The sequence below is a fragment of the Dendropsophus ebraccatus genome, chromosome 11 (assembly GCF_027789765.1).
Source record: "Dendropsophus ebraccatus isolate aDenEbr1 chromosome 11, aDenEbr1.pat, whole genome shotgun sequence".
In the NCBI taxonomy this organism is placed as follows: domain Eukaryota; kingdom Metazoa; phylum Chordata; class Amphibia; order Anura; family Hylidae; genus Dendropsophus; species Dendropsophus ebraccatus.
The window spans coordinates 50,307,967-50,328,973 of record NC_091464.1 but is presented as its reverse complement, the minus strand read 5'-3'; the positions used below and the strand labels follow the sequence as shown (position 1 = coordinate 50,328,973).

At 41.5% G+C, this 21,007-nt stretch overlaps 1 protein-coding gene and 1 long non-coding RNA gene across 2 annotated transcripts in view; both read right to left on the bottom strand.

The window, feature by feature from the left end:
* The window catches only part of SEZ6 (seizure related 6 homolog), a 254,980-nt gene that overhangs the window by 76,952 nt on the left and 157,021 nt on the right, over window positions 1–21,007 (bottom strand). Inside the window, exon 4 of the mRNA XM_069944892.1 lies at window positions 20,437–20,629. Coding sequence (XP_069800993.1) covers window positions 20,437–20,629 — 193 coding nt within the window. The remainder of the gene's footprint in view (window positions 1–20,436; window positions 20,630–21,007) is intronic.
* Window positions 6,438–7,412, bottom strand: LOC138767333 (uncharacterized). Its single transcript, XR_011358795.1, has 3 exons — window positions 7,348–7,412; window positions 7,104–7,223; window positions 6,438–6,519 (listed from the first exon to the last, which is right to left on the bottom strand). It is a non-coding gene; the product is annotated as an uncharacterized lncRNA (long non-coding RNA).

Below are 21,007 nucleotides of genomic sequence, written 5' to 3'. Positions count from 1 at the left end.
TTTGGTGCACTGGGGCAGAACAACCAACACCAGTGCACTGATCCGCCCCCATCCAGCCACCTATCCTTATATTTATTAGTGTGCAATAGGGACATATTTATAAACAATTCATCCACTCCAAATTATAGGTTTCAGGCACAGATCCAACAAACACGTACGGTTTATAGAAGACACAACATGTTTCAAAGACGGTCCGGCTTTTTTTTATCACATACAACAATAGCACCAAAGTATACATTTAAATATACTGTGGCATATATTGGCAGGTTAGATGTTTCCCTTTAAAAGCTTAGAAAGGCTTCCAGAAACAGCACAACTTCAGTCTCTAGTTCGGGCACGTTTTTGCAATTCAGCTCCATTAACTTCAATAGAATTGCGCTGCAAAACCCACATCCAAACTGAAGACGGGAGACAAGTGCCATTTTTGGAGAAAAGAGGCCATGTTCATTTTATCCTGGATAACCCCTTTATTAGGTTATTCTATTGATTGTGAGTCGGTGTAAGACACTGGCCATGTTTCAACAGAAAATCACGTTTTTGCTCCATTTTAATGATAAGGTCTAATATACAAAGGGGTCGTAAGTATATTTTGTGCTATTTTGCTCCAGTTTTATGTAACTATAGTTTACAGGGATTCATCCTGTGGTCAGTGGGGTGCTGCAGTTGACTATTTCAATTCTCACATAGGATCAGCTCTATTATCTGGACAAGCTCTCCATGCTCTTTTGGTGCTCACAGTGGTGGGTTCAGAATATGCCCCACCACCTTTGGTTCAATATGGAGAAACATTTATTTAAGAGTATGTTCACACATTTTTTGAGGCAAAAATAAGTCAGTATTTTGATAATTTGCATTATCATTTGCGCACTTAATTGTCAAAATAAGGCTGTATTTTCGCCTCAGAAAATGTTCTGGTTCTATTTATAGAGGGAAATACTAATAGGTAAAAAACAAAACAAAAACTAATTAAAGGTGCCCAGTCCAGATGTTATAACCCTTTATATTATTGTATAATGAAAAGTCATCAACTTTTTAACGGCTGACCATCTAATAGAGACCTCCCATAGTTAGTCAAATTTATTAATTATGTCCAAAATAGTAATTTGAAAACAAAAAACGTAGTCTTGGCAATGTTGGTGTACTTGACTTTTAAGACACATCCCTTTGCAGAAAGTTATCCATAAAAAAATATGGCACAAATGAGACTAAAGGTCCATTTACATGAAGCGATTTTCAGCGATTCCATGGCTTCAAACACGTGTCGATCAGTGAGATCAGTGAAGTCCAGATTGCCTATCTGGACTTCATATAAGAATTTCCACAGTGACCTTAGTCTATACCAGAGGAGGTCAGATCCTCAAGAATAATACAATACTTCCAGTGCTGCTAACAAACTAACATGAAAATTCCAACTAGAGGGCAAAGCACTTAGGAATAAAATATAACTTTTAATTAAATACTGATTAAAAACTTTAGAAAATGCCACAAGAACACATACATGGTCTACAATGCCACCTTAGAACTGATTATGCGGTATGAGAGGGAACGATATAGATTGCAGGGAACACAGAGGGACACAGTGCACACTGTCCACTCCTAGTTAGTTGGATTCTGTCCCTGCCTTTTGGGGTGTCCCGCCTCCTTAACAGGGTGGCCCCAACCACGGTGACGTTCCCTTCTCTGTTCTAAGTGCAAAGACACATGACATACAAACATGAAAATGTGATAATAAATAATCAACACACCACCAAATTAAACAAAATCCAACGCGTTTCACCCGTAAAATACTAACAGGATCATCAGGGATACCAAGGTGCAAACAACATATAGATACATAAACGTAGTGAGATGAATATGCAAAACCACTTACACTACCTCAGGTGGATTGCCAACCAATATGTATTGCCCAAATAGCACGCAATAATCCACAGCATAAATGACCAACATAGTGCCTACTCAGTCCATCACATCCTATGATAGATTATCATGGACAACACTGGGTACATTCCCACACATGGTTAAAGTGAGAGAGACCCAGGCACATAACAACTTCCCAATTCAGGCATAGAACCAAACAGGGCCATTTATATGTTACAGGGCTTCAAAACATCCAGGATGTATACCACTATAGTTTAGCGATACAGGAACACACCAAGTATGGTAGTATAGCTAACAGAGATAGAGTGTATAGCTAAATCGCTCAGGCTGACTGATCATGCTCTGACCATAGAATAAACCAATGATACTTATCGGATGTGTCGCAGAGAGCCGTGTGGTATCATCCTACAGGGTCAGCGCGTGTGGGCTTGTGGGGATCCATGCCACGATGTAGTGTCCCACTATCTGGACTTCAGCAAAGCTTTTGATACAGTTCCCCATAAAGAGCTGATAGAGAAGTTGGAGAAAATTGGACCTAATCCCTGGATAGTTCAGTGGATTTGTGGTTGGCTGAAGGATAAATATCAGAGGGTTGTTGTTAATGGTGTATACTCCGAGCAGAGACTGGTTACAAGTGGTGTGCCACAAGGGTCTGTTCTGGGTCCTATTCTTTTTTAATATGTTTGTAAGTGACATAGGAGAAGGTTTGGTAGGTAAAGTTTGTCTGTTTGCTGACGACACATAAGTGTGCAATAGGGTTGATATTCCTGGAGGTGTCAGTAATATGGAAAATGATTTAGCTTTGCTAGATAAGTGGTCCAAACAGTGGAAATTGAAGTTCAACGTTTCCAAATGTAAAATAATGCACTTGGGAAGGAGGAATCCTCTATTCGAGTATCACATTGGTAGTACTATGTTGAAAGAGACTTCAGAAGAGAACGATTTAGGGGTAGTGATTTCTGACAGCCTTAAAATGAGTCACCAGTGCAGCCAGGTGGTGGGGAAAGCAAATCGTATGCTGGGCTGTATAACTAGAGGTATAACCAGTAGGAAGAGGGAGATTGTGATCCCGCTGTATAGAGCTCTGGTGAGGCCACATCTGGAATACTGTGTCCAGTTCTGGAGACCTCACCTAAAAAAGGATATTGATAAAATAGAACGGGTCCAAAGACGGGCTACAAAAATAGTGGAGGGTGTGAGGCATAAACCATATCAGGAAAGACTTAAGGATTTGAATCTGTATAGTCTGGAGGAAAGAAGAGAAAGGGGGGACATGATTGAAACCTTTAAGTATGTTAAGGGACTAAATAAGGTTCAAGAGGGGAGTGTTTTTAGTAAAAAACTGAGATCAAGAACAAGAGGACACAGTGAGAGATTAGTTGGGGGAAAGATCAGAAGCAATGTGAGAAAATATTATTTTACTGAAAGAGTAGTAGATACCTGGAACAAACTTCCAGCAGAGGTGGTTGGTAAATCTACAATAACAGAGTTTAACCCCTTAGCGACCCATGACGTATCTGATACGTCATGGTGCCACTCGGGGTGTTCAGAGCGGGGTCCCGCCGGGACCCCGCTCTGAACGGCGCTGATCCCGGCTGACACGTGCAGCCGGGCAGCGCCTCTATTAGCCAGCGCGGGTCCCGTTGCCGCGCCGGCTAATTAAGCCTCTAAGTGCAGCTGTCAAACCTGACAGCTGCACTTAGAGGCTTCAGACCTCACGTCCCTGGTGTCTAGTGGGACGGATCTCCCCCCCCCCGATGCGATCGCGGGGGGGAGATCCGTTCTTCTGCCCGTGCCGGGCCTCAGCGTCGGAATGACGCTGATCCCGGCTCAGCAATAGATTGCTATGGCCTGCAGCAGGCCATAGTAATCTATGACCGATCTAATCGATCTTTGCTGTGTATATACACAGCATTGATCTCTATGAGAGATCAGTGCTATGTCTATACAAGCCCCCCAGGGGGGCTTCTAGTTACAGTAAAAAAAAAAAAGTAAAAAAGTGTTTTTATTAATAAAAAATCCCCTCCCCTAATAAAAGTCCAAATCACCCCCCTTTTCCCATTTTATAAATATAAATGAATAAATAAATAAATAAACATATTTAGTATCGCCGCGCGCGTAATCGCCCGAACTATTAATTAATCACATTCCTGATCTCGCACGGTAAACGGCGTAAGCGAAAAAAAATCCCAAAGTGCAAAATTGCGCATTTTTGGTCGCATCAAATCCAGAAAAAATGTAATAAAAAACTATCAAAAAGTCGTATATGCGCAATCAAGGTACCGATAGAAAGAACACATCATGGCGCAAAAACTGACACCTGACACAGCCCCATAGACCAAAGGATAAAAGCGCTATAAGCCTGGGAATGGAGCGATTTTAAGGTACGTATATTTGTTAACAATGGTTTGAATTTTTTACAGGCCATCAGATACAATATAAGTTATACATGTTATATATCATAGTAATCGTAACGACTTGAGGAACATGCATAACAAGTCAGTTTTACCATAGGACGGACGGCGTAAATGAAAAACTCCCCAAAATCAAAACAAATTCGTTTTTTTTTCAATTTGACAGCGCAAATGATTTTTTTCCGGTTTCGCAGCATATGTTATGGAAAAATAATGCCTGTCATTGCAAAGTACAATTGGTTTCGCAAAAAATAAGCGCTCATATACGTCTCTAGGTGAAAAAATGCAAGCGCTATGGACTTTTAAACTTAAAATGGAATAAGCAAAAGCGCAAAAACGAAAATAGGCTTTGACCTTAAGGGGTTAAACACGCCTGGGATAAACATACATCTATCCTAAGATAATAAGAAAGAAAATGCTAAAAGGGCAGACTAGATGGACCCAGTGGTCTTTTTCTGCCGACAATCTTCTGTGTTTCTATCTGAGTTTGTTTGCAGTGCCTTTACATGGCACAATCAATAACGCACAAAGGAATGCTGCAATACACCCCAGTAATAAATTCCCAAAACTTCAGTTCTGTTAATTCTGCTGATTGTTGTTTATGTAATAATATAATATATTATATAACCTGTAAACAAGAGTTGGACCTTACTGACTTATGAACTATTTTTGCTTTTCTCATTGAAAGTAATGAAAAATATTTGCGTGCGGCAGACTAGTATATGTGTCAGCACCTTGCATTTTCCAACAAGAATAAACTAGTTGGCACTCGGAAGACAGCATTGCAGTAGATGTAGTTTCCATCCATTAAACTCAGTGTTCTGGACAAGTAACAGATGTGAATGGACTATTTTAGGGCAGAGGGCGGCGAGTAACTCGAAGATATATTGCCAACATGACAGATGCACAAAACATCCCCCCCCTTACTATCCACACATAGAACTTGCCTCTGTGCTTGGATTCAATAAAAAAGTTCTCAACTTTGTAGGCAATTATGGTAAATTATCACTTAATTGCTCACACCAATTATATTTCCATTAGTGTCTGCATGCAGCGGGTGCGCATTTAACCTGAGACGCCAGATATTAACTTTAGCAGGATTACATTGCTTTAAATTATTTAATTGCCCCTTAATCTTTGCAGGTTTGCAGCCTGAATTTGCAGCTGGTAGAAAGGATCTCAGATGTCCCTTGGGAGATACAGATGTAGGCTACTGTTTACACCTGGCTGTAGTGCGCTGTAATTGTCTCTGCTGGGGAAGGGTTAATAGTTCTGGATATTGTATTGGATTTCTCCATGTGGTTTCCCTCAGTGCATCTTACGTTTAAAAGCCAGGTGAATGCTGGTAAGTGAATACAGATGTTTGAGATCAGACTCGCACGTCTAAATGGACACCCTGCTGGTAGGAGCTTGTTTCAGTGTAAAACAAGTCGGAGTTGTTCTCTTAACCATCACAGCGATATTTTAGAGTTCAACATCTGGGAATGAATACAGTATATTGTCTACACAAGAAAAGAGCAAAGAAAATATGACGTTTGTAAGAGATTTGTGAAATGAGCCCACCTTCTCGTCAATGGACTATTTATGGCTTAGCGTTATTTAAAGGAGATGGACTACAATACAGATCACACCTGTAGACCTGAGGAATTTTTAAAGGAAAACTCCAATGTTGTCAGTAAAATGATAATTTTATTGGGAGATAATTATTGCACATGACACATGAACGCTCATACCAACGCATTTCAGACATTGGTACACAGGTATAAAAAGATAGCAGTTGGGTTTCACTTTGCTGATACAGATACTTATATTTGTCTGTGTTTGGTGACCTCTGGCCATGACTAAGGCCACAGGGATGCGAAATGCATCGGTGTTAGCTTTCATGTGTACTGTGCACTGATTGTGTAAAGAAGTGAACATTTTACTGATGCTTTTCTTTGACTGTTCTGTGTTGCCCGGCACCTCTGTGTGCACGGTCAGTAGTAGTACATGGTTCGTGCTGGACTCTCATTTTACATAGAGAAGATGTTTTTCTGATCTTATACAAAGTGGGTAGATGGAATAAGCCCATTTGTCTGTTTATATATTATTATTTATTATATATTTTATTCACATCTTAGATTAAAGGAAATTGACTGCACATACATAGTCTCCTTTGTGCCAGGTGCCAGGTATGGGAGCAAAGCTGTCTCTGAGTCCTTCATTGAGTGACACAGTTGTCGGACCCCTGTTAGTCATACATTGATGGAAAATACAATCAACACATTATAAATGTCATCACTGGATAATAACTAAGTAAATCACTTCATAGGTGGAAAAATATTCATGTTGCGGGGCTGATCCTAAAAATTGAATTGGGTTGTGTCGTAGTTGTGTTATAACAAGTGGCTGGAATTAAATCTGTGCAACACTAACTGTAAAGAACTTGTAGTGCTAAACTAGTACAGCAGCCCCTTCCTCAGTATTGGGGGGGGGGGGGGGGGGGGGGTGCTGCCACTGCCAGTAGGACCTGTACTAGACAGAGAGCAATATGCCATCACTAAGTAGCATATCTGTTGAGTTAGCAAATACCATGGCTATGAATGTGACATTATTCAGTGTGAAATTATTATTTATTTATTACCATATTTAATGTCTCCCTTTGCTGTAAGCAGTTGCCAATAATTGTGTGAATGCACATTATAATATTCTATATAACAAACTGTACTCACTTTAAAAAATGTAAGATTGTAGGTAAAATACAACTGAGTAATTTTTACTGTTAAACATCTATGAAACTTGGCATTTTATCAGACTATATAAATAACTTACCAATTTGCACTTAAGATTTCAATTTAAAGAATATCAAATGCTTATGTGTGTGTCCTTGAATACCCTCTTTTTCTATAGAGGTAGTCTGCTTCAGACCATGCTGAGTTCCTTGATAATATGCTGAAATGATAATACACCGATATGATAATACACCGTGTTCTCCTGCTGGGACCCCCAGTGATCAGCTGTACTCTGTGTTGGCAAGTGTTAAAGGGAAACTATCAGCAAATTCGTGCATACAAACCTGCTGATATGTCCCTGTAGCCCCCATCTCCTCTTCCCAGCTCCGGTCTTATCTTTGTACGTCCTGCCATTTTGGAAAAGTTTTATCTGAAAGAAATATGTACATTAGCTCCTTTGGTGTACTGGAGGGGGTTGAGAAACTCCCCGAGTGCACCAAAGGAGCTAATTTACCAGAGCTAGTTTCCCTTTAAAGCGGCACTATAAGCAGGTTCTCCCCAATGAACCTGCTGATAGGCCGCAGACGTTATTTACATGAGGACTGCAGGGCTGTTAACCACTCTTCTCCTCTGCATTATCTTCATATTCCCTATGCCAATCAGAACACAAACAAAAATAGAGTGCCCCTAGGGATTACACATAGAGTGCCTCCTGATGACGCCCATGACTGGGTGAAACTAGTTGAGGGGCTATGCGGTTTTTGTTTTAATACACCTCTATCTGTCCCAGTGTTTACATATATATATTTATTTAGTAGTGAACAGTCAATAGTCTGCAGCTATCTGATTCACTCTATCCCTATTAGGGACGTATCTATCACTTAGTAGGGACAGTTGTTACACATTTGTTAACATTCTAATAGAAGTTAATTAAAAGCTATATTTTATATTTAGGGACCATGTAGGTGTGTTTTGGGGCTTTTGGCCCTTCCTTTGGGTGTATGCCAATCAGAGGCTTAACCCCCTCCCATGCCGCTCACTATGCATATATGAATATGCATAGTGGGTGGCCAGAGCAACCCCCTCCTGTGCTGCCTAGCCCGCCCTCTCCCGTTTTGCTGTGGGTCGCTCCAGACCTGCCACTATACATATTCATATGTGCATAGTGAATAGTACCGGAGGGGGTGGACTGGGCGGGCTGAGCTGGTGCTCTGGGCCGTCGGGTGATGCCTCAAATGCTGTTAAGCCTCTGATTAGCATGGGGCAATTAGGAAATATGAAGATAATGCGGGGGAGAAGAGAAGAATGGTTAACAGCCCTGCAATCATCAGGTAAAAAATGTGTATGCGGCATTTCAGCAGGTTAAGTGGGGAGAACCTGCTGATAGTGCCGCTTTAGCCTTTCCCGCAGCACCACCACTGGAAAAATTAAGCATTACACATTGAAATCAAAGATCTGTCACTTTAATGCAAGTCAGGATTGGTCCTGTGCATAGACTTTATGTAGCTGGTGGTTCTCAGGCAAAGAAATGTTGATTTTGAATGGAGGAGTGCTTAGGCAATAGTATAAGCAGCACGGGCATATAAAATATAAAGAAGTGGTGCCCATCTTTCCTTATTTTACTAGAAATATGCAATGTCTGGGCTGAGCAGAGCCGTTCCAATGCTCCAGATAGGCTCTGCTAAGCTGAAAGGTTGCATGTTTCTAGTGCAATACAGAAGGATTACTGAATTCTTTGGCGTTCTGCCTTCAACATTTGCCCTTAGTTTTTGCAATAAAATTTTTACAAAATTAGATACAAACTGTGACAATTGACCCAATTTTGTGATAATGGCAAAAATCTTCATATAAATGCAGTCTAGTATGTTTTGTATTTAATGCCCATAAACAATTACTCGATGAAAAAAGTGTTTGCTGTTAGCTCTATTTCAGTGAGTAGTCTCTGTCCAGAAACACTTAACGTTTCCTGAATGAGTGATATACCACCCATCCCCTTAAGGTCTGGAAAAGATAATAAACGGCTGGACATCATACAGGGCTATTAATCTGCTGAATGCTGAAGAAGATTGTTACACTACAGAACAATTAGTACCTGTCAGTGTAGGTTACCTAATAGAGGTTCTAAGTGAATAAATATTGCAGTTGTAGTTTAGCCTTTGGACCTGGAGAGTCCATCACACGACAAAAGGAGCCAAATCAGAACAGTGAGGAATGAAGCGATCTGTCAAAGTTTTACAATATAATGGTGCGCTGGGAAATGACTATAATAAACTGAAACCTAATCGGTGGGTTGTATAAAATAACAATGTAACCGGTTAGCACAGCGCACATTACGGGATGATTGTATGTGTGCATTAAGGTAAGTAAAACATGACAATTTATGTTATTAGATGAAATTGAATTCATAATAACTGTGGCCTATGCAAGAACCTACAATAGTAATATTATCAAAATCATATTCTCAATTTTAGTACAAAATCATCAAAATAAAATCTACATTACAGGGGCTGTTCTATGGTTGTGTTACATGAATGGCCATTTACTGGTGACAATACTGTAGTGGAACTGTCTGGTCTGGCTACCGCTTTGACTAATTAAATACTTGGAGGGGGGTCATAACTGGGATGGAAAACCCTAATGTGTATATTGAGTCATTTTATATACTTTCCCCCATACATTGGGAAATACCAGGGCCTGGTGTTTATTTCCTACTACTCACTAGCAAAGAAAGGGACCAAACATGGGTAGTCTTCTTGTCTCTAATGGTTCCATAACAGCTTGCATGGTCTGCTACAATCATACTTTATGCTTTTGTCATCGAAAAAAGGGGCCAAGATTTGTGAAGAAATCTGCGATTATTTTCAGGTAGTCACCTGACGTAACCCCATTCACCTAAAGGGTGGGCAGAGGGGCGCAGCACGGTGGAGAGGGGCTGTTACCTCCTTCTACGTCTGATTTTTCAGGATTTCTGCATGCTAGCTGGTGTGAACCATAGAGGAAATCTACAGGCACCTGTCTAAGGTTAGCCGGATTTATTAAGAGCCCTAATAAATCCAGGGCAGTGCATGGGGGTGTTTTGTTTTTATTTATTAGACTGGTATACTCCTATTGTTTACATTAAGTTTTTTATGTTAAACATATTTTGTAAGAGTTTTCAATTTTACTATTTATATTTTAAAATAATCCTAAAATCTTCCAGTTTTGTTTCTCACCACATTTTTCAGAACTGGTGTACTAGTATCACAGTCTTTTATAAAGTCCTGCCCCCTTTCCTAGCTGGATGTACTGACCTCGTGGCATAAGCCCCGCTGATGGGGTGTGTGGCAAGGCTGGCAAGGGACATGATTTATCATTTACACCTGTTAACCATGGCAGAAATTCACACCTGCTCTGGAGCAATATCTTTTTGTGCCCACCACGTGGCACACACATGTTATGCTGGAATTACTAAGAGGGGTGTGCCTAGTAAATCTGGTGGAATGCATGGGGTCAGAACTTTTTTTTTACGAACAGCGTATGAGTACTTCGATCTTAATAAATGTCCTCCGATGTGCTCACTACTACTATTAAATAAAGTATTTTTTGTTTAAAAGTCATAATTAGGTTGTGCTGCAGTGATGCAAATCACACCACAAATATTCAGTATGTATCTTTTTATTTTTAACAATGCTAGCCTCTAAAACTTTGGGTGGCCTTTCATTACCAGACACTTAAACACTAGTGGGCCACTCACCCTTGGCCTATCCCTCCTCGCTGGCATACATGAGCTGAATGGAGGTGGAAAAACTATGGTCCATTCAAAATCCCCCTTGTGATCCACTTCTAAAACACCCTTAGAAGTTGTTGCTCTTGGCCTTATAGCCTTTACACGAGAGTTTGTTTCAATACTTCCGTCGATCGTTCAAATCCTCTCCCATGATATCTTTTACATATCACCCTATGGTCCATAATTACCTTTCTGGCCACATGACTAAACCTTGGTTTGAAAACACTGTTTATGCCGATGTTGTTGACCCCCATAGAAGAGAAATCTTGCTGTTTACAATTCAGCTTTTACAACTTGCAGATGAAAGCTATGTTCACACTACGTCAAAAATAGAGAAAAGGCGGCTGCTTTTGAAATTTAAAATAATGTCAGTTTTTGTCGCGATCTAATTGACTGCAATGGCAATGCATTGAAGTCAATGGAAAGATGGACGTCCGATGCAAACAATGTATTGAATAACAGACGTTTTTTTACGGTGGACGTCAAAATAATGAACATGATCATTATTTTCGGATGTCTTTTGCAAACAGCGGACGTTTTACATTAGTTGTTCACAAACAGTTTTTCTTTTGTCTCCGTTCTTTCTCCATTTTTACTATTAATTTCAATGGACTATGCAATTAAGCCACGCCCGAAGGGCAATTAGTAACCCAAACTAGAATGATGTACCAACAGCCGTCATTGCACTAAGAGAAGGCCAGACAGCTAAATGATGTTTTTTAGACTCAAAATGACGGACGTAATTTTAAACAGAGCTCAAAAGTCGTTGTGTGAACACAGCCAAATGCTGTTCTTCAGATCTGATACTGATGTAGGTTTGTCCCAGGAGACTTGGTCCTTCAACAAAAGCTATAACCAGAAGTCACACAGGGTAAAATCAGAAGTGCGAGGAGGCCACAATATTGGGAAGTAACAGCTGATCAGCTATTACTGCTACAGTGTTACCTATTAGCAACGTATTCAATAAAAACTAAATATTTAATAAATGGTGAGTGCCCATTATCTGATTTTCATCTCATTTTGAGCAGCAGAATGCCATCCAGAGCCCTCTGAGTTGGAAGAGTTTGCTAACCTTCTAGTTAAGACAATTTACACAGGTCATAAAGCATGCTTACAAACCTGCCCTATACAAAGACTAGGGTCTGGAGATGTTTATTAAGCTAATATCTATGGGGCTTGGTGTAAGGTATATCACTAAACACTGGTAAAAACAGCACAGGCAAAATGACAGCCCCTGTAACAGAATAGAAATAGAATAAAAACATAAAAAAAAAAGTTTCAGTATTTGACTCAAACCAGTAAAAAGAAATGTATAACTGTCCCCTGAAAACCCCCTTTAAGTAAAGTAATGGCCTCACCCCAATATCTCAGAGCAAGACCTTTACACTTCAAGTCTCCATCAAGCATGATAAAAATTTTTTATACATCACAATTCCACATTGCAACAATGGACATGATTATTAAGAAAATATATGTTACCTTGCCGTCTAGCAGCGCCACAAACAACTGACATGTCATACAGCGTATGAACACGGCCTTCATATGTATAGAGAACATAATAAGACAGTAAACTGACCAGGAACTTAGGACATAGCCAAGAGACAACTATATGTTGTTCCAGGCAAGAAAGACCTTCCAAATGACTCATGACTTAATTTAGAACAGCTAAGCATCACTTGTCCTGGCACTAGAGAACATTGCTAGAGGCGACCCAAGAGATTCTGCAAAGAACGTGGCTTAATCTATCAAGCATCTTTATGCATGTCCATTAAAAAGTATTACCACCATCAACAAATCTCCAGACACCAACTACTATAATTGAAGTGACTTAAGCCTTAGTATCTGGAAGGTCTGCAAGTCTCTGTTGAAAACACTGTAAGAATCTTTATTATGTAGGATCCTGCAAAACGAACATGCTGTACTGTCATTGCAATTCTAATGGCGATGGTGAGCACACAGTAAAAAAACTCACGCATGATTGTCTGAAATGTGATACGCATTGTGCAAATATTGTACCTCTTGTTTATCTACAACATGAATTTAAAGGAGGAGTCTGGCGATTTGAAAAATGTGTCAGCCAGGAGGGGAGAACATAATAAACAACCACTACTTACCTCTCCCCATGCCCCTGAAGCGCTGGGTGTCAGGCTCCGGCAACCCCCGCTGGAAGGCGTTTCACCCTGAATCCCAATGACGTCATGCGGCTGATGGATTGCAAGCTCAGCAAATCAGTGACTGCAGTCACTCCTACCCCTGGAAGAACGGGAACTCTGGACACGAACAAGCCAGGTGAGTTCAGTGCACAAGGGCCCTGCTGAATCCATATAGAGCTTGTGCACCTTCATCTTCTGGTGGCAGGAGAAGCTACACACCAATAAGGAAAAGCTGCCTAATGACTGGTATGCTTCAACTTTAAGGAGGTGTTATAGCATGCAGCTTGCCAGGAGCTGGGGAAGCCTCCTTGACTCTATGACACAGCATAAGGAGGTGTTACAGCATGCAGCTTGCCAGGAGCTGGGGAAGCCTTCTTGACTCTATGACACAGCATAAGGAGGTGTTACAGCATGCAGGTTGTCAGGAGCTGGGGAAGCCTCCTTGAGTCTTTGACACTGTTAAGTCTGAATAATGGGACTAAAATGGGACTGAAATGGCATAAAACAATTTTCAACTGGGATGTGGCCAGCGAATGTTTTCCATCACAGCATAATTCGTCATAAACATTGAAGCTTCTTGTCAGAATTGAAAATATTACTTAAAACTGAACTATATTCTGAACAAAAACAACTATTTTTCTGTAATATGCTGTATGTCAATTCTCAGAACTGCTCTGTACATGAGATTAAGGGATTGTTCTAACATTAGAAAACAGTGATAGAAAATCAAAGTCCAGGGACTTCTATAAAACCCGTCATTTGACACAGGTCATATTCTATAGGTCAGTGGTAGTATGTGATTTCCGTGTTGTTGCCTTGCTCTATCATGGGATCACTTTCATTCTTAAAGGGAATGGGAATTACTGTAAATGCAGTTCTTTATTCTTGAAGTGTAGGGTCAACCGAATTAAAGTTGTGCTGGATTGCTAAGATTATTAGAACAGATGGAATGAGGCCTCTACATAGTGCTATTTCTATCTGGATGCTTTTGTAGAGAACTGAAAGCTAATAGGGCTATTAGTAATATGGTGAGACACTGTGGTGGGACCCCGCTGATCAGCAAGTGACAGCAAAATGTTCTGATATATCGGCACTTTGTAGAAATGGAAAACCCTTTTAAACCAACACTTCAGTCCTATGGATAGACAAAAATCATATAATAAAAACATAAAGGAAAATTCTTGGAGTCAAGGCTAAGCATATAATAATAATAATAATAATAATATATATATATATATATATATATATATATATATATATATATATATATATAACATTAATTGATTGTGGTGGTCAAAACTGTTGCTTTGTAGCACTGGGTTCCCACCAACATCTGCAAAGAGTTTATATATTCTCCCTGTGTTTGCACTGGTTTCCTCCATAAACATACAGAAAGGTAAATTTAGATTGTGATGAGACCTAATCTGAGTACTATACAGCACAGTGGAATATGTTGATGCTATACAGGTATAAATAAGGTAATTATAATAGATCAATAGATTTAGATATTTTAAATGCCCATGGATAACCAAGCCAATAACTTTTGATGGATCCTGCCAATTTTAGTAGGATCCTCAGCAGGGCCGGACTGGGACTTAAAATCAGCCCTGGCAATCAAACACCAGCAGCCCACATACCATATCCTTCCCTATATATCATGGATAGCCGTGTAAAATACGAGCTGTAGCAAATTCTGCTTCATTTAGCCATGTCCCCACTACTCCCCTAAACATGTGAACCCCACCATCAGCACCTAAAAATAATGCTATAACATGATCTGCTGATGATTTGATGCGGCATATATATGCATTCATTTCAACTGATTAAATAAGAAGCATCAAATCCGCATTTGATTAGGTATGAACGTGCCCTTACAGGAAACCTGTGGGCTCTATACCAGGTACACAGCTGTAGATCCCAGCGTATAGGTCAGGGACAGGACCTTTAGTCCAGTGTAAACCTCTGTAACCATTCTTTTCATTACCAGCTGAAGTGTCACAGAGGTGGAACCACAGCAGCACCTTCTGCCCCCGCCCCTGCCTGCTCTGACTGATGGACGTATAGGGTGCTGCTGCTGCGGCTGCTGTTGTGAAACTTTAGTTGGAAATGAAAAGGACAATTATATAAGTTTACACTGGACTAAAGTTCAGTGATATCTCCTCACACCTGTCTGCTGAGATTTATAGCCCTAGACCTGGTACGGACCTCACAGATTCCCTTTATAGGAGAAAAACATGGCCACCTTCTTCCAGAAACAGTGTCACACTCTTCTTCAGTTTGTGTGAGGTATTGCAGCTCAGTTCCATTGAAGTGAATGGAGCCAAGTTGTAATAACCATACACAGTCTGAGGACAGGGTGGTGCTGTTTTTGGACAAAAGTTACTATATTTTTTAAATCCCTTTAATCCTGACTATGTCTGCACTCCATATAATGGTGGTCAAAGCTACATAATAAGCTGCTAGATAGCCATTTCCTACTGGATATCTATCTATCTATCTATCTATCTATCTATCTATCTATCTATCTATCTATCTATCTATCTATAGTATCTATCCCCTATCTATCTATCTATCTCCTATCTATCTCCTATCTATCTATCTATCTCCTATCTATCTATCTATCTATCTATCTATCTCCTATCTATCTCCTATCTATCTATCTATCTATCTATCTCCTATCTATCTATCTATCTATCTCCTATCTATCTATCTATCTATCTATCTATCTATCTATCTATCTATCTCCTATCTATCTATCTCCTATCTATCTCCTATCTATCTATCTCCTATCTATCTATCTCCTATCTATCTATATATCTATCTATCTCCTATCTATCTATCTCCTATTTATCTATCTCCTATCTATCTATCTATCTATCTATCTATCTATCTATCTATCTATCTATCTATCTATCTATCTATCTATCTATCTCCTATCTATCTCCTATCTATCTATCTCCTATCTATCTATCTCCTATCTATCTATCTATCTATCTATCTATCTATCTATCTATCTCCTATCCATCTCCTATCTATCTATCTATCTCCTATCTATCTATCTCCTATCTATCTATCTCCTATCTATCTATCTCCTATCTATCTATCTATCTCCTATCTATCTCCTATCTATCTATCTATCTCCTATCTATCATCTATCTATCTATCTATCTAATCGAAAATACTGCAGCACTCCGTAATCAAGGTGAAAAAATAAGGTGATTTATTCAATCCATAAGGCAGGTAATGCATTACCTGCCTTATGGATTGAATAAATCACCTTATTTTTTCACCTTGATTACGGAGTGCTGCAGTATTTTCGATTGGATATTTGAGCACTGGAGATCCCCAGTTCGCTGCTGGCACCCGATACTTGCTTTATTTTCTGAGTGCAGCGCCATTTTTTCTTAGTATCTATCTATCTATCTATCTATCTCCTATCTATCATCTATCTATCTCCTATCTATCTATCTATCTATCTATCTATCTATCTATCTATCTATCTATCTATCTTCTATCTATCTATCTCCTATCTATCTATCTCCTATCTATCATCTATCTATCTATCTATCTATCTCCTATCTATCTCCTATCTATCTATCTATCTATCTATCTATCTATCTATCTATCTATCTATCTATCTATCTATCTCCTATCTATCTCTCTATCTATCTATCTCCTATCTATCTCCTATCTATCTCCTATCTATCTATCTATCTATCTATCTATCTATCTATCTATCTCCTATCTATCATCTACCTATCTATCTATCTATCTCCTATCTATCTCCTATCTATCTATCTCCTATCTATCTATCTATCTATCTATCTATCTATCTATCTATCTATCTATCTATCTATCTCCTATCTATCATCTATCTATCTATCTATCTATCTATCTATCTATCTATCTATCTCCTATCTATCATCTATCTATCTATCTATCTATCTATCTTTTTCTGTGCATGATAACACTGTCATAGTTAACACCAGTAAGCAAATATTATCCCCATACTGTACACGTTACTGCCATACTGTCACTAAGCAAACCCACCAATATTTCCTATACTAACAGTATATAAGTAACAAATAATATCACCCCACCATGAGCACGGCCATTATCACCACATAGTGACTAATACCGCTACACTGTGACTGAATACAATCCACTATATACAACACTAAAATTACCAATAATACGAGTAATACCATCACACCATGCCCACTACTCTCACCATACAGTGACTGGATAATACCACTATACCATCACACCATGCCCACTACTCTCACCATACAGTGACTGGATAATACCACTATACCATCACACCATGCCCACTACCCTCAGCATACAGTGACTGGATAACACCACTATACTGGCACCAAATAACAGCCACTATCTAAAGAACAATATTCTCCCAAAGCAGCGACAATAGAACACAGATGTTACACTCTGTCCCTCCAGCTGTTACAAAACTACAAATCCCATCATGCCTGGACAGCTAAAGCATGACGGGAATTGTAGTTTTGCAACACCTGGAGGGCCGAAGTGTGACACCCCTGATACTGAGGCAGATCCCAGCTGTATAAAGGTTCTGCAGACCTTACAGGTGATTATAGTGCAGTTACATCCTGTCACTCACAGTAGGCGTCTTCTCTGCACTTTTCTTTTTCTTCTCCATCTGGCTCCGGTCATCAGGAAGGCTTCTCTGGCCATGACTCCTCTCCACGGGATCTGTCAGACAGACATTTTAGGCTTCTTGCTCCAGCAACATCCTCATCTATAAATCCCCCCATATAGAATAGCCCCCCCCGCATCCCCCTCCCATATAGAATACCCCCTGCATCTCTCCCATATAGAATAGCCCCCCTGCATCCCCCCATATAGAATAGCCCCCCTGCTGTACATCTCCCTATATAGAATAGCCCCCCCCGCATCCCCCTCCCATATAGAATAGCCCCCCTGCATCCCCCTCCCATATAGAATAGCCCCCCTGCATCCCCCTCCCTATATAGAATAGCCCCCCCTGCATCCCCCCCATATAGAATAGCCCCCCTGCATCCCCCTCCCATATAGAATAGCCCCCCCTGCATCCCTCCCATATAGAATAGCCCCCTGCATCCCCCTCCCATATAGAATAGCCCCCCTGCATCCCCCTCCCTATATAGAATAGCCCCCCCTGCATCCCCCTCCCATATAGAATAGCCCCCTGCATCCCCCCATATAGAATAGCCCCCCTGCATCCCCCTCCCATATAGAATAGCCCCCCTGCATCCCCCTCCCATATAGAATAGCCCCCCTGCATCCCCCTCCCATATAGAATAGCCCCCTGCATCCCCCCCATATAGAATAGCCCCCCTGCATCCCCCTCCTATATAGAATAGCCCCCTGCATCCCCCCCATATAGAATAGCCCACCCTGCATCCCCCTCCAATATATAATAGCCCCCCCTGCACCCCCTCCAATATAGAATAGCCCCCTGCATCCCCCTCCCATATAGAATAGCCCCCTGCATCCCCCTCCCATATAGAATAGCCCCCTGCATCCCCTCCCATATAGAATAGCCCCCCTGCACCCCCTCCCATATAGAATAGCCCCCCTGCACCCCCTCCCATATAGAATAGCCCCCTGCATCCCCTCCTATATAGAATAGCCCCCCTGCACCCCCTCCCATATGGAATAGCCCCCCTGCACCCCCTCCCATATGGAATAGCCCCCCTGCACCCCCTCCCATATAGAATAGCCCCCTGTACCCCCTCCTGTATAGAATAGCCCCCTGCATCCCCCCATATAGAATAGCCCCCTGCATCCCCTCCTATATAGAATAGCCCCCCTGCACCCCCTCCCATATAGAATAGCCCCCCCTGCACCCCCTCCCATATAGAATAGCCCCCTGCATCCCCCCATATAGAATAGCCCCCTGCATCCCCTCCTATATAGAATAGCCCCCCTGCACCCCCTCCCATATAGAATACCCCCCCTGCATCCCCCTCCCATATAGAATAGCCCCCTGCATCCCCCTCCCATATAGAATAGCCCCCTGCATCCCCCTCCCATATAGAATAGCCCCCTGCATCCCCCCCCCATATAGAATAGCCCCCTGCATCCCCCTCCCATATAGAATACCCCCCTGCACCCCCTCCCATATAGAATAGCCCCCCTGCACCCCCTCCCATATAGAATAGCCCCCCTGCATCCCCCTCCTATATAGAATAGCCCCCCTGCATGCTCTCCCTGTGTGGCCACATGTGAAGGGGTTAAAAAAAAAAAAAAAAAAAAAAAACATTCTCACCTCACCTCGCTCCCAGCAGCTTCTTTCTCCGGATCTTCAGTATCTTCTTTCTGCTGCAGCAGCGTGGCGGCGGCGGCTGCGGCTCTCTCTCCTCCAGGTCCTCAGCGGCGCGTCAGGGAAGTGACGTCACCGCTGGGGGCCTGGTGGAGGTGGCTGCAGACGTGCCTGCGCGCGGCACGTCTGCGGCCCTTGGCACTTGGGGGAAGCACAACGGGGCGGAGACACGCCACCGCAGCCCCCTCCCGCCACCGCAGCCCCCTCCCGCCACCACAGCCCGCTCACCTCACCCCGGCTGGCCCGCTCCTGACGTGCTCCGCCAATCAATGAGGGGCCGCTGCGGCCCCACGTTGATTGGATTGGAGGAGCATGTCAGGAGCGGGCCGCAGCGGTGATTTTTTTTTTTCCATTACACAGCCCGGGCGGCCCACGGACTAGTAATCTGGCCAGCCCAGCGGGCATTTGCCCGCCTTGCCAGATTACCAGTCCGGGCCTGATCCTCAGTATCTATTAGGTCTGCTAGACATCCCTGACAACTGCTGTTGGGATACATTTTCCTGTTCGGTTAAGTTGCTCAATGGAATTAAAGCTCTATCAAGACTAGACATATTTCAGTTTCTTGTCCCTTATTGTAAAGGGAACCTGTCATCACTTTCATGCTGCCTAAACCATGAGCCATTAGGGTGGTCCCCATTGGGACTCAGGTTTAGTCCTCAGGCTAAATCCCCTGCATTACCTTCACATCTGAATTCAACAAAATTTTATAAAAGCATTTGTGATGCGCGACACAGTACATAATTACAGACGTAAACACAAGTATATTTTCTTCACTATATCTCCAAGCAGATGGCACCAATAGAGGCTATGTTTGTCTTTGTTTGCAAATATTTTCCCTGGGTGTTACTTTTTTGTCATGTTTCTCAAGCCCACATGTTCTGTATACTTGTGAAAAGGACAGAAATTCACGCCAGACGGGCCCACAGTCTTGTCTCCCTCGGAAATTCACATACACACAGACACCAACAGAAACAAACAGTTGGTCAGCATTCTTCACAAGACAATCAACAAAAGTGCAATACTGCTGGCTGAGAAAGTAAATGGCATTATGGGATCTCTATTGTGTCTACGCATGGAGGCAATGGGATGATTGAATAAAACACTACGGTTGACTAGGTAATGCTTGTTGTCAAGAATGCATAAAATAACTATTCATTGCAGATAGATGTCTTACCTTGGTAGTAGAATCGGAAGGTACCCAGATTTGATGGCTGTAAACTTTGAAAATGCACCAAGACTTGATTGGTTGGACTTCGTATCACTTGACCCCTCATTAGAAAGGATTCATTGGCCAAGATGATGGGCTCCACCCCCTCTAAGCTTTCCACCGTGACTGTCTCGCCCTCCAGTAGACTTATGTTTTGTACCTGTAAAAAAGATTTTACATTACCACCAAATCTATGCATTACAACATTTATTCAGGTGTCATATCCATTTGATATAAGGCTATTCTTGGATAAAACATGAAAATAAATATCCTTACAGCATTATCTGGTGGAGCAAAGGATATGTGAGACAATTACCATTGGATAAGAACCCTGCGATTTGTCCTCTTTGAGATGTATTACATCTGGAACTATAGCAGATAATAGTATTCTGGAAAGTCAGCCAAACATAAAGCCTACTGGTTCCTTATAAATTTCCAATTTGTCCTTATGTTGAGAAGAGCGATGTTCAGAATTATCACAATAAAACATTTCCAACTAAATAAAAAACAATTCTCCTTCCTAAAGTGTCCCCCCAGT